The sequence below is a fragment of the Apodemus sylvaticus genome, chromosome 1 (genome assembly GCF_947179515.1).
Source record: "Apodemus sylvaticus chromosome 1, mApoSyl1.1, whole genome shotgun sequence".
Lineage (NCBI taxonomy): Eukaryota > Metazoa > Chordata > Mammalia > Rodentia > Muridae > Apodemus > Apodemus sylvaticus.
In genome coordinates this window covers 24,719,120-24,736,967 of record NC_067472.1, presented here as the reverse complement: position 1 = coordinate 24,736,967, position 17,848 = coordinate 24,719,120, and the positions used below count along the sequence as shown (strand labels likewise).

At 41.4% G+C, this 17,848-nt stretch overlaps 1 protein-coding gene across 9 annotated transcripts in view; it reads right to left on the bottom strand.

The window, feature by feature from the left end:
• Cpeb3 (cytoplasmic polyadenylation element binding protein 3) overlaps window positions 1-17,848 on the bottom strand; it is a 185,448-nt gene that overhangs the window by 114,082 nt on the left and 53,518 nt on the right. For 8 of the 9 annotated variants that reach the window (XM_052186656.1, XM_052186657.1, XM_052186659.1 and 5 more), the window contains exon 3: window positions 2,283-2,442. In XM_052186656.1, the coding sequence (XP_052042616.1) occupies window positions 2,283-2,442 (160 nt within the window). The remainder of the gene's footprint in view (window positions 1-2,282; window positions 2,443-17,848) is intronic. The other variant, XM_052186680.1, reaches the window with a different exon arrangement.

Genomic DNA, 17,848 nt, shown 5'->3' with positions numbered 1-17,848 from the left:
TTTCTTCTGGAGAAAAGAATAAAAATTCTTTTCTAAAACAAGGGAAACAAAAATTCCCAAAGGGAACTGGTTTTGTGTAAGTCTCTGTCATGTACCATTTCAATACAATGAATAGGAAAAGTGTCTCTACAACCGAAAATGCATGGCATTCATATCCTCCAAGATTCTATCGACTTAAATGTGTTAAGGCACTATTACCTTAAGCATTTTCTTTTCCCCTCCTCCTCCATCTTTGTTGTTGTTCTTTGTGTTTTTTGAGACAAGTCTCACTATTCAGCTCTGGGTGGTCTAGAACTTGTTATGTACAAACCCAGGCTGGCCTTGAGCTTGTATCATCCTCCTGCCTCTGTTTCCCAAGTGCTGAGATTACAATCTGCACCAGCATGCCCAATGTCAAAATATTTTCTTAAAAGTGCAGGTGATATCATTGACCACAGGGAGATAGTGATGTCACTGACCACAGGGACATAGTGATGTCACTGACCACAGGGACATAGTGATGTCACTGACCTCAGGGAAGTAGTTTGTTTATAGAAAACCAGGCAGTAGAATATGAAAAATTGGGAAGTTGAAACCATATTCAACTATAAAGTACATACTCAAGGTCTCCCAACTCGTGGGGCCATAAGACATGTTATGGTGAAGCAGTTTATTACCTCATATTTGCTAGTAAGGAAAAGGCTGCAGAGATAGTGGGGCCTATAATTTTAAAAGGCCATCGTGAATGGAAAAGGAGTTTATGTTACTCTATAATAAGGTTACGACTCTCTTTCACTGTGCCAGCACTATACTTAGAATGGCACAAATAGCTTCTGTTTTATCAGTATACATAAAATTCTAAAAAATTATGTAGAGACTATAATCTAAAATCCTTTCCTAGTTTTTTACCTAGCACTCAAGAAGATGGGACAAGAAAACTGTCCTGAGTTCCAAGATCAGTCTGCGATATATAATATGCTCCAGGAGAGCCTGAACTACACAGTAAGACCCTGACTCAAAAAGGAAAAAAAAAGAAGAAAGAAAAGCAAAGCAGAGAAGACAGAGCAGAAAAGGGACCCAAAGCCAGGAGGAGACACAGAACAAGAGTTAAATGTTAGGACAATCAGGGAGGCTCTCAAGGTAGCGGGGCTCTCAAGTATAGCCTGGAAAGAGTCTAAAAACAAACAATCTGTGAATATTATGATTTTTTACATCATTCACACCTATAAGTGTAACATGCTTCAAATTATCATGGACCTAATCTTTAACTGAAGAAAGATGTGGTAAGTAACTAAATATAACAGCAATTTTTCTTCTTTTGCATAAGGCCTTAAGAATCTAACTTTCTCAAGACACTTTACATGCTCATTGCCTCCTACGACTACTTCTCTTCACGGGGAAATAAGAAAAGAAGGATCAGCAAATTATGAAAGGGTTTCTGGTAAGGATGCCAATGTCAAAGGTTCAGTTGGTCATGTCCTTGATTAATGGCCTAGACTGCCAGAGAGGAGAAAATCCTCACAGTTCCAGAAGATGAGGAGTTCCCACAAGATGGGCATCAATAAAAGTCCCAACTCAAAATAGAGTGGATATTTCCACATCAGTAACTCGCATTACCGTATTTAATATATTGCAGCCTCATTAAATAATCTATAAAACATTAAATAATCTATAAAAAAAACTATCTGTAATTTTGACTTTACATGGACTCTAAAATTAGGAAGTTCTGCTAATGTTGATCTCGGAATGTTCTACCTCATACTGATCTCAAACATGCATATACTTTAAGATGGCTTCCTTGTGCTTTAGCCTCCACTCGGCCAGGGTCAAGGGTCCCACATAAGCTGTGATTGACCCTCCTATACTAGGAAGGGATAGACTGTCACACAGTGGAAGCATATCATATGAAACTTTCTGAAGGAGTTTTAGAGATGATTTATTAAACACCACACTTTCTTGAGGTATACTTGTACTTAAATAAATTCTACAAATTCAGCGACAGATTCCAAATGTACAAAGCCCAGAAAATTTGGCTTCTGGTTTCATGCTATAACCATGACCTCAGCTACCCAAAAGAGACTTCTGGCAGATAAACAAATTAAGGTAAGCAAATATGATTATCATAGGTAGCTGAACCCAGGTTAAAAAAACAAAACAACTTTAAATACATTCCACAATGCTTTACAGAAGCAAAACAAACAAACAAACAAACAAAAGCAAATAAAAACAAAAAATCACAATTATTAAAAAGCTGATTTTTGCTTAAAACACCAAGCAAGAATGGACATATGAATATTCCTAACCTGCAAAATGATTCCTCCACATTATATCAGCGAAACTCATTGGTGGGCCACTGGGAGGGTAGTGTTTACCTTTCAGAGGCTCATGGTCAGTCCTTATCATATCCATTAAGGAGTTCTCCAAGGAGTGCAAGTTAAAAGTGTCATAGGGCCTACTCCGGTCCTAAAAACAAAACACAGAACAAGGCGATACATAAAATTACTTCATAAAATTAACATATTTGTTCTGCTTCCTGCTGCAGATTGGCAAACTGAATGGAAGTTACAGACAATTAAAAGCACATTCACCTTTTATTAGGAATAATGTCTCAGCATCAAAATGTTCAGAAGTGGCTACAGTTACAGTGCACCCTTTTCCTACTAGTCTGTTGTGTTCCTTCAGACTGACTTTCTCTCAGATGAAATGGGTCAGATGTATTAGCTTTGCCTTCTATCATCCACTCCCTGTGTCCAGTGAACACAGAGGTCCCACATTTCTAGAGAACCACAACAGAAGGCTTAGTGTAAAACCAGAATCTGAATAAAAACAAAAGGTTATTGAATGAAGATGCAGAAACAACAGGATGAGCAGTGTGCGTCTATGCAGCAAGTTCCAGGCCTGTCTGCGCTAGTCACAGGCGTTATCCCAAAATAACAAAAGCAAAATCATGACAATGATCTCAATGTAATTATAATAAATCACTTTATTATTTATGACTAGTAAATTCCATACATGGATAGGTTTATTTTTTTTAAAAAAAATGTAGAGAGAAAAACAAACTTAAGACAGCTGATAGTCGGGAACTGCCCCCCACAAGTTGCCCTCTGACCTCTGCATGTATTCTGTGGCATGTACTTGCACACACACAAATAAATAAATAAAAAAATTTAAAGCAAAAGATAAAAATTCATGGTGAAGAGGAAATTGAAGACAACGGTCTGTTCAGGCTGTGTGACAGAGTGTGGTGAGACCTGGTTGTTATTCCAGCAGTTAGGAGGCTGTGGCAGGAGGCTATCCTGGGTTACACAGAAGACCCTGACTCTCCCTCCATTTCCTCTAAAAGAAAAGGTTGTCTCACGAGATTCAAGATTCTTTCTGGCTAAGAGAGTCTGTTTTGGTTGATTGGTTGGTTTTATTTTTTAAAATCCTTAATGTGATCTTTCAAGGTGAGCAAACACATACCTATTGCATGTTTTTACATACAATTTAAAAAGTGAATTTAATGGGCTGGAGAGATGGCTCAGAGGTTAAGAGCACTGACTGCTCCTCCAGAGGTCCTGAGTTCAATTCCCAGCAACCACATGGTGGCTCACAAACATCTGTAATGGGATCTGATGGCCTCTTCTGGGGTGTCTGAAGACAGCTACAGTGTACTCATATACATAAAATAAATAAATAAATCTTTAAAAAAAAAAGCCGGGTGGTGGTGGTACCCGCCTGTAATCCCAGCACTCTGGGAGGCAGAGGCTGGCGAATTTCTGAGTTCGAGGCCAGCCTGGTCTACAGAGTGAGTTCCAGGACAGCCAGGAGTATACATAAAAACCCTGTCTAAAAAAAACAAAATCCCCCCCCCAAAAAAGTGAATTTAACAAAGATTAGAGCTCAAAACCAATATCCTAAGGAGTATAAAATTATGTCTCATGAAGTTGGCCCAATCCACACAGGACAGTAAGCTGACTTCTATGAAAGCATCATATTACATGCAATTACTCATGGCACAGTGGTAGTGAGTTCCTACAAGAGAGGATATAAGAGATTAGATGACTACCTAGCAGGGAAACATATTTAGGGGAGTGTTTGATGTGTCTAAATTGAAACGAACCTCAAATCAGTCAAACTGTCAAAATCGCAATGGGGTTCTGTTTAAAACACAAGTTCCTGGGCTGGGGAGATAACTGAGTTGGCAAAGTGCTTCCCTGGCAGGCATGAGGACTTGAGATCTCCCAGACCTCATAAAAGTACAGGCTGTGATAGCATGTGCTGTGAAGACAGAGACAGGAGGATCCTGGGGCTCACTGGCCAGCCAGGCTGTCCTGCTCAGAGAGTGGGTGCTATGTAAAATGAGAAAAGAACAGTGAAGGCTCCTGAGGACCAGCATCCAAAGTTAAACTCTAGATTCTACACTACTGCACTCTCTCCCTCTGTCTCTCTCCTTTTCTCCCTCTCTTCTGCTCCCTCTCTCTACTGGACTCCAGCTCAAACATGCTTAGTAATAGTTTATAAGAAAAGCTAGCAAGACGGTCAGAGGGCAGAGGCACTTGCTGCTGAGCCCAACCCTCTGGAAATGGTGGAGACAGTAGAGTATGTGTCCCACGAGCTGGGGACGTTAGTTTGGATCCATCACTCAAATAGAAAATTCAGCACAACGTACTTACAGTTACAAAATACAATGCAGCAAGAGGGTATCCTAAGTGGCTTGAGCCAAGGTGTGACAGATGATTTAAGGGATTGCTAGGTCCCTAGGGGCAGGTCAGCAGAGTTTCCTGTATGCTAACACCTATAATCACAGCACTTAGTAGGCCCACACAGGCAAATGCGACTCTCTAGGCAGTTAGCCGGCTGAATCAGGTTCAGGTGAGAATCTCTCAAAAAATGTAGTGGGGACTGACGGACAAAGATACCTGACATCAATCTCTGGCCTCTATAAACAACCAAGCTCACGTGCACACATACACAAGAATGCACAAGAGCTACCTTATGGTGTATATGACAGTGAACACAAAATGTCTGTGATGTCACAAGCCAGTACTGGACACAGATTTAACAGCTACACTAGAGAAGCCAGTGCTTCTCTTTTCCCTGTTGTTTCTTCCCATGTGTCTCCCCAGGGGAGGAGCCCTTCTAGAAAAAAAGGTATGCTTTCCTCAGAAGCCCATTCTATACAGAATTCAGTCCATTCTATTGAACAAACTTACTATTGAAAAGTGTCCTAGGGGAAAGGGCAGCAATCACTGGATAGGGAGTCTTGAGACCACAGACTCAGTCAGTCTGGATCACAATCACCTACTACGTCCTACACATCTGCTTCTGGGTCCAGAACTTAGCCTATCTAGAGCAGACCAGTGCCATTGTCTTCACATCCTGTTTCACAAGCAGCAGGCCTTGAGAGCTCCACCCACTGCTGTCTGTCCTATCTTTTGAGGCCAGTTGGCCAGTCCCTTTAGCCTATATGTAGCTCACAATGTTTAACCAAGGAAGCCAGTCAGAAACAACAGAAAAGGAAAAAAAATAAAAACTTTGTAAAAATGTTTAATAGAAATTATACATGCAGAAAAATAATCTACAATTCATGGATGTCAGAAATTACAAATGGTAACAAAGACGTGGAGTCCGGGCTAAATTAAGCTATGAGTGTGAGACCCTTTCAAAAAAGTGGGGAGGTAATGGCAAGATAGTTCAGCAGGTACTAGTTTTGGGTGACAACCCAGAAGTCCTTGGTTCAATCCTGGGACCTCTAGAGAGACCAACTTTTAAAACTGTCTTCTGATCTCTACATGTGCACTGTAGCATGACAGTACCCACATTCAACAACACACATCCAGAAACCAATCAGTTATGCAAAGAGCAACTTATTCATAAATCTTTATCCCCTGAGTTTCGTTTCCCCACAGAGAAGAAAAGGAAATCATTTCCTGTTTGCTCTCAACAAATAGTTCCTCAGAAAACTGACAACAGCGGTAAGTAAAACAGCTCACTGTAGGAATTTGCTAAGAATGACCAAAGCCAAGGAGGTGCTTGCATACAGCAGTCTCCTCTCCCCCAGGCATGAGCCTATCGCTCTCCCCTGCCTGACTTAATATCTATCAGGCATTTAAAGTGACCTCCCTACTCAAAGAGGCAAAGGCGAGGGCCTGCGGGGCAGCACTCCTGGGAGGCTGGGGCAGCAGGGATGGAGGATGTGAGTGCAGCCTGGGCTGAGCGGAGACTCCTGCCTGAAGAAACCATCTCCAGCAAGGAGACATGTTTGTCCCTTCTTGTGAATCAAGCAAGTCAGTAGTGAAACATTACAGTGGTAATACCAGGGTCCAAATTCAGTCAAAGCCATGTAACCTCTTCTTATCTCCCCCCACACAAGCAACCTGACTCACTTGCCGTTGGTCAATTACCCTCATCCAAATGACAATTAATTAACCCCAAAAGAGGGTTACTTTTTGATAACTCTCCAGCCCATCCACGGCTCTGCCTCTCAGTCCTACCTCATTTATGCTCTGCCTTTCTGGCTTTTCTATACTTGGGTATTTCCTTTCCTAGAAACACAAAGCAGAAGACCGTAAGAGCCAACAGGTACTGGGAACCAAATGATGGAAAATAACCACGGCAGGTCAGCAATATGCATCAGTGGATAATAAAGGTTTAGGCTTAGCCTACTGACCTGAGTTTGATCCCCAGGACATACACACATGGCACACATGGTGAAAGGAGAGAAATAACTTCAAGTTCTTTGACTTCCATAGGCAGGCAGGCAGGCAGACTTGCTCTTGTGAGCACGCCCCTCCCCATACACACACACCAACTACCTAAAAATAAAATTATAAAATAACCATTGTACCTGTCATATGCTAGGCACTGAACTGGGTGTCTTCAGTCCTCCGCCACCCTTGGGATAGGCATTACCCCACATCACAGAGAAAAACTGAAGTAGACGGAGTTAGGCTGCAAACCTACCAGTCAGATATATAATTGGCAAAGTTTTTTTTCCCTATTTAGTAAGCTGCCTCCTTGCCTGAATGGTGATATACTTTGCTGTATAAAAGTCCTTTTAGTTTCATGAGGTCTCATTTATTAATTGTTGATCTTATGTCTGTATAATCAAGGTCATATTCAGAAAGCCCTTTTCTATGCTAATGAGCTCAAGCCTATTCCCTACTTTATTCTGCTAGGTTTTTGCTGTTATCCCAATCTGTAGGGTTGATTTCTAGTCTTCCGGCCACTCCAAAGTTTCAGGGTTCAGACTCAGACTGGTCCCTGCTCAGCATGGCAGGTAGAGTAGTGTAGGTTCCAATTGGAACTTTGATTTCAGAAGCCCTAAGCAGTCCCAACTTGACAAGTGGGAGAGGTAGGTTATGCGAAAGCAGGCAGGAAAGGAGGCCCCTAGGAGAGGGGGGCAGGGGTCTTTGAAGTAGGGACTGGGGTCTAGCTTCACAGGCCTCAGGCCTAGAGACTCTGTGGTTGGTGGGCTGGCTGGAAAGTGGGGCTAGGCTTCAAAGCTGGCTCTGAGAACCCAGCCTGGAGCTCTTTCAAAGCTCAGGTCTTCCAGAACTGGGCCTGACAGATAAGCTAGGGAGGCCTTACACTTGGACTTTCCTTAGCTCTCTGGTGCTAGGATCACACAGTTGCAGAACACCTGGCCTAGCCCATCTTTTTTAAAGTGGATATTTACTCTATGACTTAATTGATGAATTTATTCTTCTCAAACACACATACAGAACACTACAAAAAATACTAAAATTTCCAGTCCTAACTTCTTTTTTCAGATCACTATAAATATTTGGCATGTATTTTTACAAATGTTTAAAAACACGAAGTTGGCCCTTCCAAGTAGTCATGGATTTGGTGTCTGTAAGCTGGACAGCAGAGTATAAATGCTTGGACAGAGGTCAGCTGTACTGTAACACATGTAGATGCTTTACTTCCCCATTTTCTCAACACTATAACAGCTATTTACACAGTGGGTACTGTAAGTAATGCAAAGCTGACTCAGAGTCTCACACACTGGAAGGACTAAGCAGGTAAGGAGCTGGACAGCTAGACAGACAGACAGACAGACAGATGGCCTGAGCCTGATCCCCTGAACTACACGGTCAGGAGAGAACTGACTCTCACAAGTAACTCTCTAACCTCGATGAGCACCCCCATAACAACACTGAGGAAATACAAACATTTTAAGAAATTAAAGTTTCAGTAGGATATGTATAGGTTGTATACCGATGCATCGTTTTATGAACATAAATTTGGTTACCTGCACAAAAGGCCCTGAAACCAACCCACCAGACACCAGGAATTGTGTTTTCTATCGCTGTCTTCTCGATTACTTCTCTAAACCACATATCATGTAGTTTGCTTTCTTGGGCCAATCCTATACTTCGGAGACAGTTCCCTTTCAATAAGTTGATTATATTTAGCTTCACCTGTCCCTTCTTTCCATCTTTCCTACAAAGTAATCAGTCACCATTTCAGTGTATGATTTGTGAAATTGTTTCTGATTTGGAGGTTTCATTCCTTCTCCCTAATTTTCTCAGCATTTCTCGTGGTCCTTCAACTTCATGACTTCTCTGCTTGATCTACTCTGGCAAGACTGCCCCTGAGTCCATGGTTTCTATTAATAACATCACGAATGCTGAAACAAAGATTATGGACCTTCCCAGCCCTGAGTAAAAACCAAGAGGCAACACATACATATGAGCTCAGCATAAAGTAACTCTGATCACAGATACAACTAAGAAAACTACAGGGAGCAGATCCGACACACACAGCTGGCTATTGAATGGAACCAGCAAACAATTACATAGGTAGTAACATAACATTTCTATGGGTTGCAAAGTATGGGGATTTATACTTCTAAACCAACTACTGCTATAGTCTGTTATAACCTCTCAGAAAAACAAGGTTCAGAAATGACAAGCACACATTACCTTCACAGTAAAACCTCATAAATCAAAGGAACCCTATCTAACCCTGGAGGGAAAGAAAGAAAAAAAAAAGCTCCCAATACAGAGTTTCTTTTCTCCATAAGCACAGAGTCCCTCTGTCAGTCCCTCCCTCCGTCAGTCCCTCCCTCCATCCCTCCATCAATAGTGTCCTTTAACCATCTCCACTGAGACTGTTAGGTCCATAGCTAGACAAGGTGAGCCCACACTGTCCCCATTACCCCCTGGAGAACAACTGTTCTTCCTATCTAACCTGATATCTTTATAAATAACATTTTTCTTCCTTTTCTGGTGGGAGTTGGGTGGGGGAATGGAGAGAGTCTAGCTGTGAATTTGGATTTCCTTTTTTCATTTGTTTGTTGTTTTTTGTTTTGTTTTCCTGAAACAAGGTTTTTCATGTAGCTCTGTCTGGAACACTCTCTATAGACCAGGATAGCCTCTAATACAGAGATGCACCTGCCTCAAATCTGGCTTGAATATCCTTTAAAACTGTTTTTTTTTTTTTTTAAGTCTTTGGTGCAACATTTTTTCAACAATCCTCAATATAGCCTTGAATAACATTAAGGCCTACACAGAAATTATTAGTTCCATCTTTTTCTTCTCGAAGATGACTAATTCCAACTGCCTTAACCTTTTACCACATTGGGTTTTTCTTGCTGTGCTAACAGCAAACCAAGATCACTGAAGTTCTTAAACGGTTTTGTAAAATCAAGAAGGCTGAGGCTGCAATGCAGAGCGAGAGCTTGCATAGATAGCATGTGTTCAGGCCCAAGCTCAGTCCCAGCACTCAGCATAAATGGGAGTACTGGCACAGGCCCATGATTCCAGCACTTGGGAAGTAGAGGCAAAATCACTGAGTTTAAGGTCCCCCTCTGCTATTTACGGCGTTCCAAGCCAGCCTAGGCATAACATCCTGTCTTCATAAATTTTTCTTCATGAAGCTCTTACCAGAGCTTTAGCAGCGTCGGTAAGAAAAGAGACTCCGTATATCTACTATGGGGAAACTGGCTCTTTGAATCCTTTATTCATCTGAAATGGCTTTACATATTGAGGCCAGATTCTGCGAGGAAAGTTCTTAAGGAATCAAATGTACAAAAAAACCACAAACAACTGTTATTGCTGACTGTGGTAAATAGTTCACACTGAAGAAGTCATACATGCTTTTGTCACGTGATTAAAAGATCATGGGGGTGTGGCTCAATCATACAGTATTGTTCTGCATATATGAGGCCCTTGGTTCAATGTCCAATACTACAAAACAGAAAGGGAAAAGGAAGAAGGGGGAATAGAAAAGGGTAAAACCAGACATATAAAGCCAGGAACATGCTTATAATCTCAGCACTTGAGGGACTGAATCAGGAAGGTCATCACAAGCTCAGGGTCAGCCTAGGCTACATAGTGTGTCCTTGCCAACCAAGGATATAGAGAGACCCTGCAAAAAGGAAAGAGGGAGAGAGAAATGTGGAGCTACATTTGGCAGTGTACTAAATAAAAAGCAAAAATCAAACCTAAGGGGGATACTGAAAGGGCCAGCAATGACTACAATATAGAACAGACTTATGGGGCTACCAACATTAAATCTATTTCCTTCCCTGGTTTATTTCATGTATGTATGTGACTTTTGAAAGTGATTAGCTATGACATTCCAAACCATTGGTTGTTAACCAGCAGACTATTATCCTGAGCAGTTCATTAATAGTGTAAGGGGAAGCTTGGTCCTCACTGTCAAAACCTATCTTATGATGACATTATGCAAAAGTACATGCACCTCTTCTGTTTAACTGATTATAACATGGAGCAAATCCAGGTACAGTTAAACATTCCCTCCCCACCTCAATCCACCTTAATATTCTGACTATACTGAATCTTTTTCTTCTTTCTTTTTCTTTTTTTGGATACATGGTTTCCTTAGGTTGCCCCTGTGGTCTCCTACTGCTGGTCTCCAGCAATCCTACCTTGGCTCTGAGTAGCAGCTGCACCCAGCCCCTCTTCCTCCCCCCTATCCTCTGTCTCTTCAGATAGGATCTCAGGAACAGCCCTGGCTGGCCTGACCACTCTGTCTGAGCACTCATAGAGTGCCTCTTTATTCTGTTTCCATGCCCAGCACAGCTTCTGCTTTCCTTACGTACTTGTCACCCTCAATAAACAGTAAGTCCCATGGAAGAGAAGATATATTGTACTTCCTTCTCTGAATCAGAGCACACAGTGAATATTTAATAATTACTTGATGTGTCTAACAATTTGCTCTGGTTATTTTATTTTGCAAGATTTTTCACCTAAGAAGAAGGAGGAGGAGGAGGAGGAGAAGGAGGAGGAAAAGAAGAAGAAGGAGGAGGAGGAGGAGGAAGAGGAGGAAGAGGAGGAAGAGGAAGAGGAAGAAGAAGAAGAAGAAGCAACAGCAGCAGCAGCACATACTAGAAGAGTTAAAAAGGAGGGAGAAATCTCCAAAAAACCTCTTGACATTTTCAAATGCTGGTTGATGTGCAGAAGAGCCAGACTCTCATAAACTGCTGGTGGGTGCTGGTGGCATGGGCACTTTGGACTAGCAGTTTGGCAATTTCATCCAAAAATAAATGTACCTTTAGCATTCCAGCCCACAGTCTCCTCTTAGTTGCTCTAGATAAATAACAACATGTGTGCACACAAAAACCTATGCATGGGTGCTTTGTTAGGAAGCTTTTCTAAAATCAGAAACTACCTGAATGTCTATTGGGGGAGCACAAAATGAGGGACACCCAGGGCTGTGTGTTACTCACCAGTGAAAACAAATGAAGGCCTTGATACCTGCCAAAGAAGCCAATCTCAAAGAATCTTGCTACACTGTTTCATTTTTATGAAATGATCAGAATAGGAAATTACCCAAACAGATACAAAGACAACTGATTGCTGGCTAGGGCCAAGGAAATCAGGGGAAAATGCAAACGACAGCAATGGATACAGAGCAGCTTCTGGAGATGATAAAATATTCTAGAACTAAATAATGATCCAGATAGTTTTATAATTACACTACAACCTAACATTAAAGGGCTGAATTTTATGGTGCATAAAGTATACTTTGATTAAATTACATTTAAAAAAGGTGACTCAAGCCAATCAGGTGTAATGATACACATCTGTGATCCGAGCACTCAAAGGCTAAAGCGGTAAGGTTGTGGGTTGGAGGTCAGCATAGGTTAATAGTGAAATCTTATCATTACTAAGTGAAAAAGTGTACACAGTGGCCCATGTGTATAATCCTAGTACCTGGGAGGTAGGCAGTAGTAACAGGGCAGCCTAAATTACACAGTAGTCTGAGGCCAGCCTGGGCTACATAAGTTCTGCCCCTCAAACCAAAACCAACAACAGTTAAAAACAGCTCTAAGTCTTTCTAGGGGCTCTACAGAAGCCGTGATACCAAGACACCACCTATAATCATCTATGTTAGGAATGGGATATCACATCGAACTCTTTTGACCTATGACTTTGGAAAGACAAAGTCAAAGCCTTCATTACTTGCTCCATTCAAAAGTCACTAAAGGATCTGAGAAACAAAACCTAAAACAGATGGTAGTGAAATTCCAGAGTCAACACCAGCTGCCAGATAAATGACTGTCACCAGCTTACTTGTGTCACATCTCTAAGGATGAAGGATGTCTTTAATGTTCCTTCAGGAACCTGCATACATGACCATACAGCAGCTACAAGTAGCATCTTCTCATGCCTTCTATTGCTTCTGTTTCTTTTTAATCTAAAAATGTATGTTGTATTGTAATATACTGTGTCCTTTAGTGACTCCCCTCCACCCATTTAAGACCAGGGAGTGTTTTGGTATGATCCAACATCTCCCTAGAAGCACCATGGGAACGTAAATGACACATAAAATCTACCATCTTCCTGTTCACTCCAATTATTATCTGACTGGAGGGCAAGACGAGGAAATGTACAGCAGAATTCGCAGATTCACCTGAATCTGACAGGGGCCGCGACGTGAACGCTTCTGCTGTGGCCCCCTGTTATCCTCTTGATCTTAGATTCAGGACCTGTGCTGCTGCTTTGAGGCAAATGAAAGAAAGAAGGCAGAAACCTAACTAGCAGTTTTCTAGGGTTCTCCCAGAGCCTTACAGATAATAGTCCATCCAATGTACAGATTGACATCTCTGAAATATAGTCTTCACTGTCACTTCCTGGCCACCACTGGAAAAGTCACCAGTGTATATTTAATGTGCAGAACTTGCTAATTATCAAATAAACATACTCACTCTACACTGACAGACTAGGTCTAAGGAATTAATGGAACATTACTTATTATTCAGTTTGCAAAGCCCTCTTTTCTATATGAAGAAAACAGGCAAACAAAAATGTTGCATCTCAAGGTTACCGAACAGTTCTGATTACGAATAAACCGAGGACAGGTGAGATGGCTCACCAAATAAAGATGTTTGCCTCCAGAGCCTGACCACCTGAGCTCCATCTGGAGTATGGATCCCTGAAGTTCTCCAGCCAGCCACACATGTGCCAGCCACACAGACTGAATCACAGCTCCCATGTAATGCAGTGCCTTCCTGTGCTGGACGGCTCATTGAATTGCATTATCTCAACATTTTACAACCATCCTATGAGGTTGATGCTGCAATTCCCCTTTTGTTTACAAATGCAGATGCTGGTATTAAATTCAGTCCTTAATAAAAACCAGGCATTCTTGAAGATGGTCTAGCCATATAAGAGACATATTAAAGTCTCTAAACATAAAGCAACCACATTAATTAAAGTATTTGGGTTTTGAAAAGTTACATAACTTACTTTCAAATAAAGCTGCATCGTTAGCCATATAAGAGACATATTAAAGTCTCTAAACATAAAGCAACCACATTAATTAAAGTATTTGGGTTTTGAAAAGTTACATAACTTACTTTCAAATAAAGCTACATCAGTCTAGTAACAGTAAAGTACTTTAAAGATCATAAAGTAAAATTATGAAAGATTTGGTCAGAAATTCTAAAATATCCACATCACGGAATTTACTAATTTGTTTGGAAACAGTGTCTCGTTGGCCATTCTGATTTCTAATGTGTTTGTACCAGAGAGTGACCTTGAACTTTGGTCCACCAAGCTCTGTCTCCCAAGAACCTGGATTACTATCATTTTCTACCACACCCAGCTTACAAAATATTTTTTTAGAAGAAGAAATGTCTTTGTTTACTTTTGGATCTTATTGCTAACAAATTTTGCCAAGGGTTCTGAAGACTCTTTGTCCGAGCCGCCTTTGTTTCACATGTGTTTGTTGGAAATCTTAATGAGCCAAGAATTAATGATGAAAACAAACGAGGCATAGTCTCTAACTACGAGAAGCTCTGGCCAGCCATAGTTAACAGATAACAATTATATAATGAGATAAATTCAGTGACAGCTGTGTGCTGGGGAATTATGGGAGCAGCCGCAGGAGAGGCCAGAGGCAAGGAGACTGCTCAGCTTCCTCAAGAAATAAGAAAAGGGTAGGGACTACATAAAGGGCAAGTAGGCTCAAGGTTGAAAATAGGTAAGGTATATTTATAAATAACACTTGATTTTATGTAATATGCACTTGCTAAATCCTTGAAAACCATTAAGGACATACTCTAGTGAATCCTCCAGGATAGAAAGGGTTTCTACATATTCACACCAAAAGAGTGTTTTAGTGCAGCCTTAAATTTTTCACCCAGCATTCAACTAGGGATTCGAAGGAATATATATCCATACTATTGTCTGTTGAGGTAGATAATCTCCTGTACACTAGGCTACAAAAAATACAATTTCATCCTATTACCTCTTATTTATAGAGATATTCATGACATATTTTGAAATACAACCTGGATCATCTGATTTGGGGGGGGGGTTGGATTTGGTTTTTTTCAAGACAGGGTTTCTCTGTATAGCCCTAGCTATCCTGGAACTCACTCTGTAGACCAGGCTGGCCTTGAACTCAGAAATCCGACTGCCTCAGCCTCCCAGAGTGCTGGGATTACAGGCGTGCACCACCACTGCCCAGCTGGATCATCTGGATTTTACTGCAGGCTTTTCTTGGACATTATTTATCCCACATCTTAAGTGTATCCCAGAACCTCTCTCTCATTACTAAACCAGAAGCTTTTGCATGCCAAGGAGACAATTCAGGCAGTGCAGTGTTCTGAGGAAGGAGAGAGAGGCTCAGCTCCAAAATTGCTCTGGGATTTCCCTACTTGGGCTGTGGGACACACACACCACCTCTATCACCTCCATTGAACACACAAGCAATAAAACTTAAGAAATCAAGAACTGAAAAAAGTCCTTGGAGTCTGAGGCTGGAGTGCAGCTCGGCTACCACAGTGCTTTCCTGAATTCATAAATGCTTGGGCTCAACACTCATGACCTGCTGTGTTGCTAGTCTTCAAATCTCAACACTCAAGAGATGGAGGCAGGGGGATCAGGTCATGCTCTTCCACCTAGAGCAAAGGTTTTCAACCTCTGTGTTGAAACCCCTTTGTGTAGGGGGGGTGGTTAAGCATATCAAATATCCTGCAAATCAAATATTTACATTATAAATCATAACAGTAGGGAAATTAGTTATGAAGTAGCAATGACATAATATTACAGTTGGGTTCACCACACAGGAGGAACTGTATTAAAGGGTCGCCAGCATTAGGAATGTTGAGAACAGACTAGAAGATCTGAAAACAGTGTGGGCTGTAGGAGACCTAAGACCTAAATTTTCTCACCTCAAGCAAAAACAAAAAAACTTCTGGGATTAAATATTAGCAGAACTGATTAATATTGGCTATGTACCCATTACTATTTGCATTTTAAACATCAACAGATGAATGGATAATGAAAATGTGGCACACATTTATACAACAGAATATTATTCATCTGTTAAGAAAACTAAAATTTGCAGTTAAGGGGGTAGAGCTAGCAAAACCTCATCCTGAATGAGTTAATCCAGATCCAAAGAGACAAAGAGTTTATGTTTTTCTCTTTTATGTGGTTGTTAGCTTTTAAGTCTTCAATATTGGTGTGACAATCTGTCTAACCATGGAGGTCAGGGATACCTAGTAAGGGACTAGGGGAAAAGAGTGGATCTCCCATAGCAGAGAAACTAGAATATATTGTTATGGATAGGTGGGGGAGACCAGAGTGGAAGGATTACACGGGGAAAGGGATGAAGGGAGGGGTAGGGAAGGAAGTATGGGGAGGGAAGGGACAACTAAAGTAAAGGCCACTTGAGAAGCCATATAGAAATCTGCTACTGTGGAAGCTTCCCAAACTATAATGTATATAAAAGGACAGTAAATGGAGTCACTAAGTAATAGGGAACATAGCCCTAGCTGGAGAGCTCAGGCACCAAGTGAAACCTCCAGGGCCACGAATGACTTACATCTTGCTGGCAAAGGGAACCTACGGAAACTCCTAAACATCACAGGTTATTTCCAAGGCTAGTGGTTCAGCTGGAACCTAACTCAAGGCCTTACCCTACTGACGAACATGCATGATACTGGAAGGTGCTCCTGGCGTGGCCGAGGGAAAAGGTAACCCATCTACAAACCCTGTGGCCTCCAGGGTTTATTTGATCTCTCCACATTACCCCATCTCCAAGAGGCTTACAGTTTATTTTAAAGAGGCAACAATATTATCGGAAGAATTCCACTAATTCAAAGGGGAAGGGGAAGGACTTGTGTGGCAGGGTACCGGGAGAAGAGCAAGGGCTGATATTGGGTTGTAGAGGGAATAAATAAATAAACTTAACACAAATAAATTTTAAAAAGGAGGCACTATTACTGGGAAGAAAGTTTATAGAGAAGAGAATAAAAAAAGGAAACAGAGGGTCACCCTAGACTATGTAAGACTGTTTAAAAGGCATAATAATAATAAAAAAACCCAAATGCCTAGGATTCTCTTTAGTTGTAATAAATATGAATATATAAAATGCCTCTGTTAACAAAAACAAAACAGCCAGGCAGTGGTGGCGCACTATTGTTTAATCCTAGCACTTGGAAGGCAGAGGCAGGCAGATTTCTGAGTTCAAGGCCAGCCTGGTCTACAGAGTGAGTTCCAGGACAGCCAAGGCTACACAGAGAAACCCTGTCTTGAAAAACAAAAAACAAAAACAAAAAAACAAAAAACAAAAACAAAATCAAACCAAACAACAAAACTCAGCAGACAAAACTAATAAAAGATATGTCTGAACCAAAGAGTACACATGGAGGGACTCATGGCTCCAGCCACATGGGTAGCAGAGGATGGCCTGGTCGGACATCAATGCGAGGAGAAGCCCTCAGACCATGAAGGCTCAATGCCCCAGGGTAGGGGTATGCCAGGTCAGGGAAGCGGGAGTGGATGGGTTAGTGAGCAGGGGGAAGGGGGAGAGGATAGGGGGTTTTTGGAGGGCAAATGAAGAAAGAGTATAGCATCTGAATGTAAATAAAGAAAATATCTAATAAAAAATGTAAAAAAAAAAAAAATAACCAGTAAAAAAAAATGTCAGCCAGGCGGTGGTGGCACATGCCTGTAATCCCAGCACTCTGGGAGGCAGAGGCAGAGGCAGGCAGATTTCTGAGTTCAAGGCCAGCCTGGTCTACAGAGTGAGTTCCTCGACAGCCAGGGATATACAGAGAAGCCCTGTCTTGAAAAAAACCAAATCCAAAAAACCAAAAACAAACAAACAAACAAAAAACCTACACATGGGCTACAGAATAATACCTGGCCCCAAAACAAAATTACATTCACCGTTTTCATCTGCTTTTTTCTTTTTTTTCTTTGAGACAAGGGTTTCACCCTATAACTCTGCTACCTGCAACTTGTTATACTGCCCACAGCTGGCCTCAAATCGGTGGAAATCCTCCTGCCTCTACCTCAGGCATGTATTACTACACCCAAATTCTTTTTTGCCTTTAATGGTTGCCCAGGCTATTGATTGGTTGCTCCAATTCAGATGCTCTAACCCATGTTTGGGG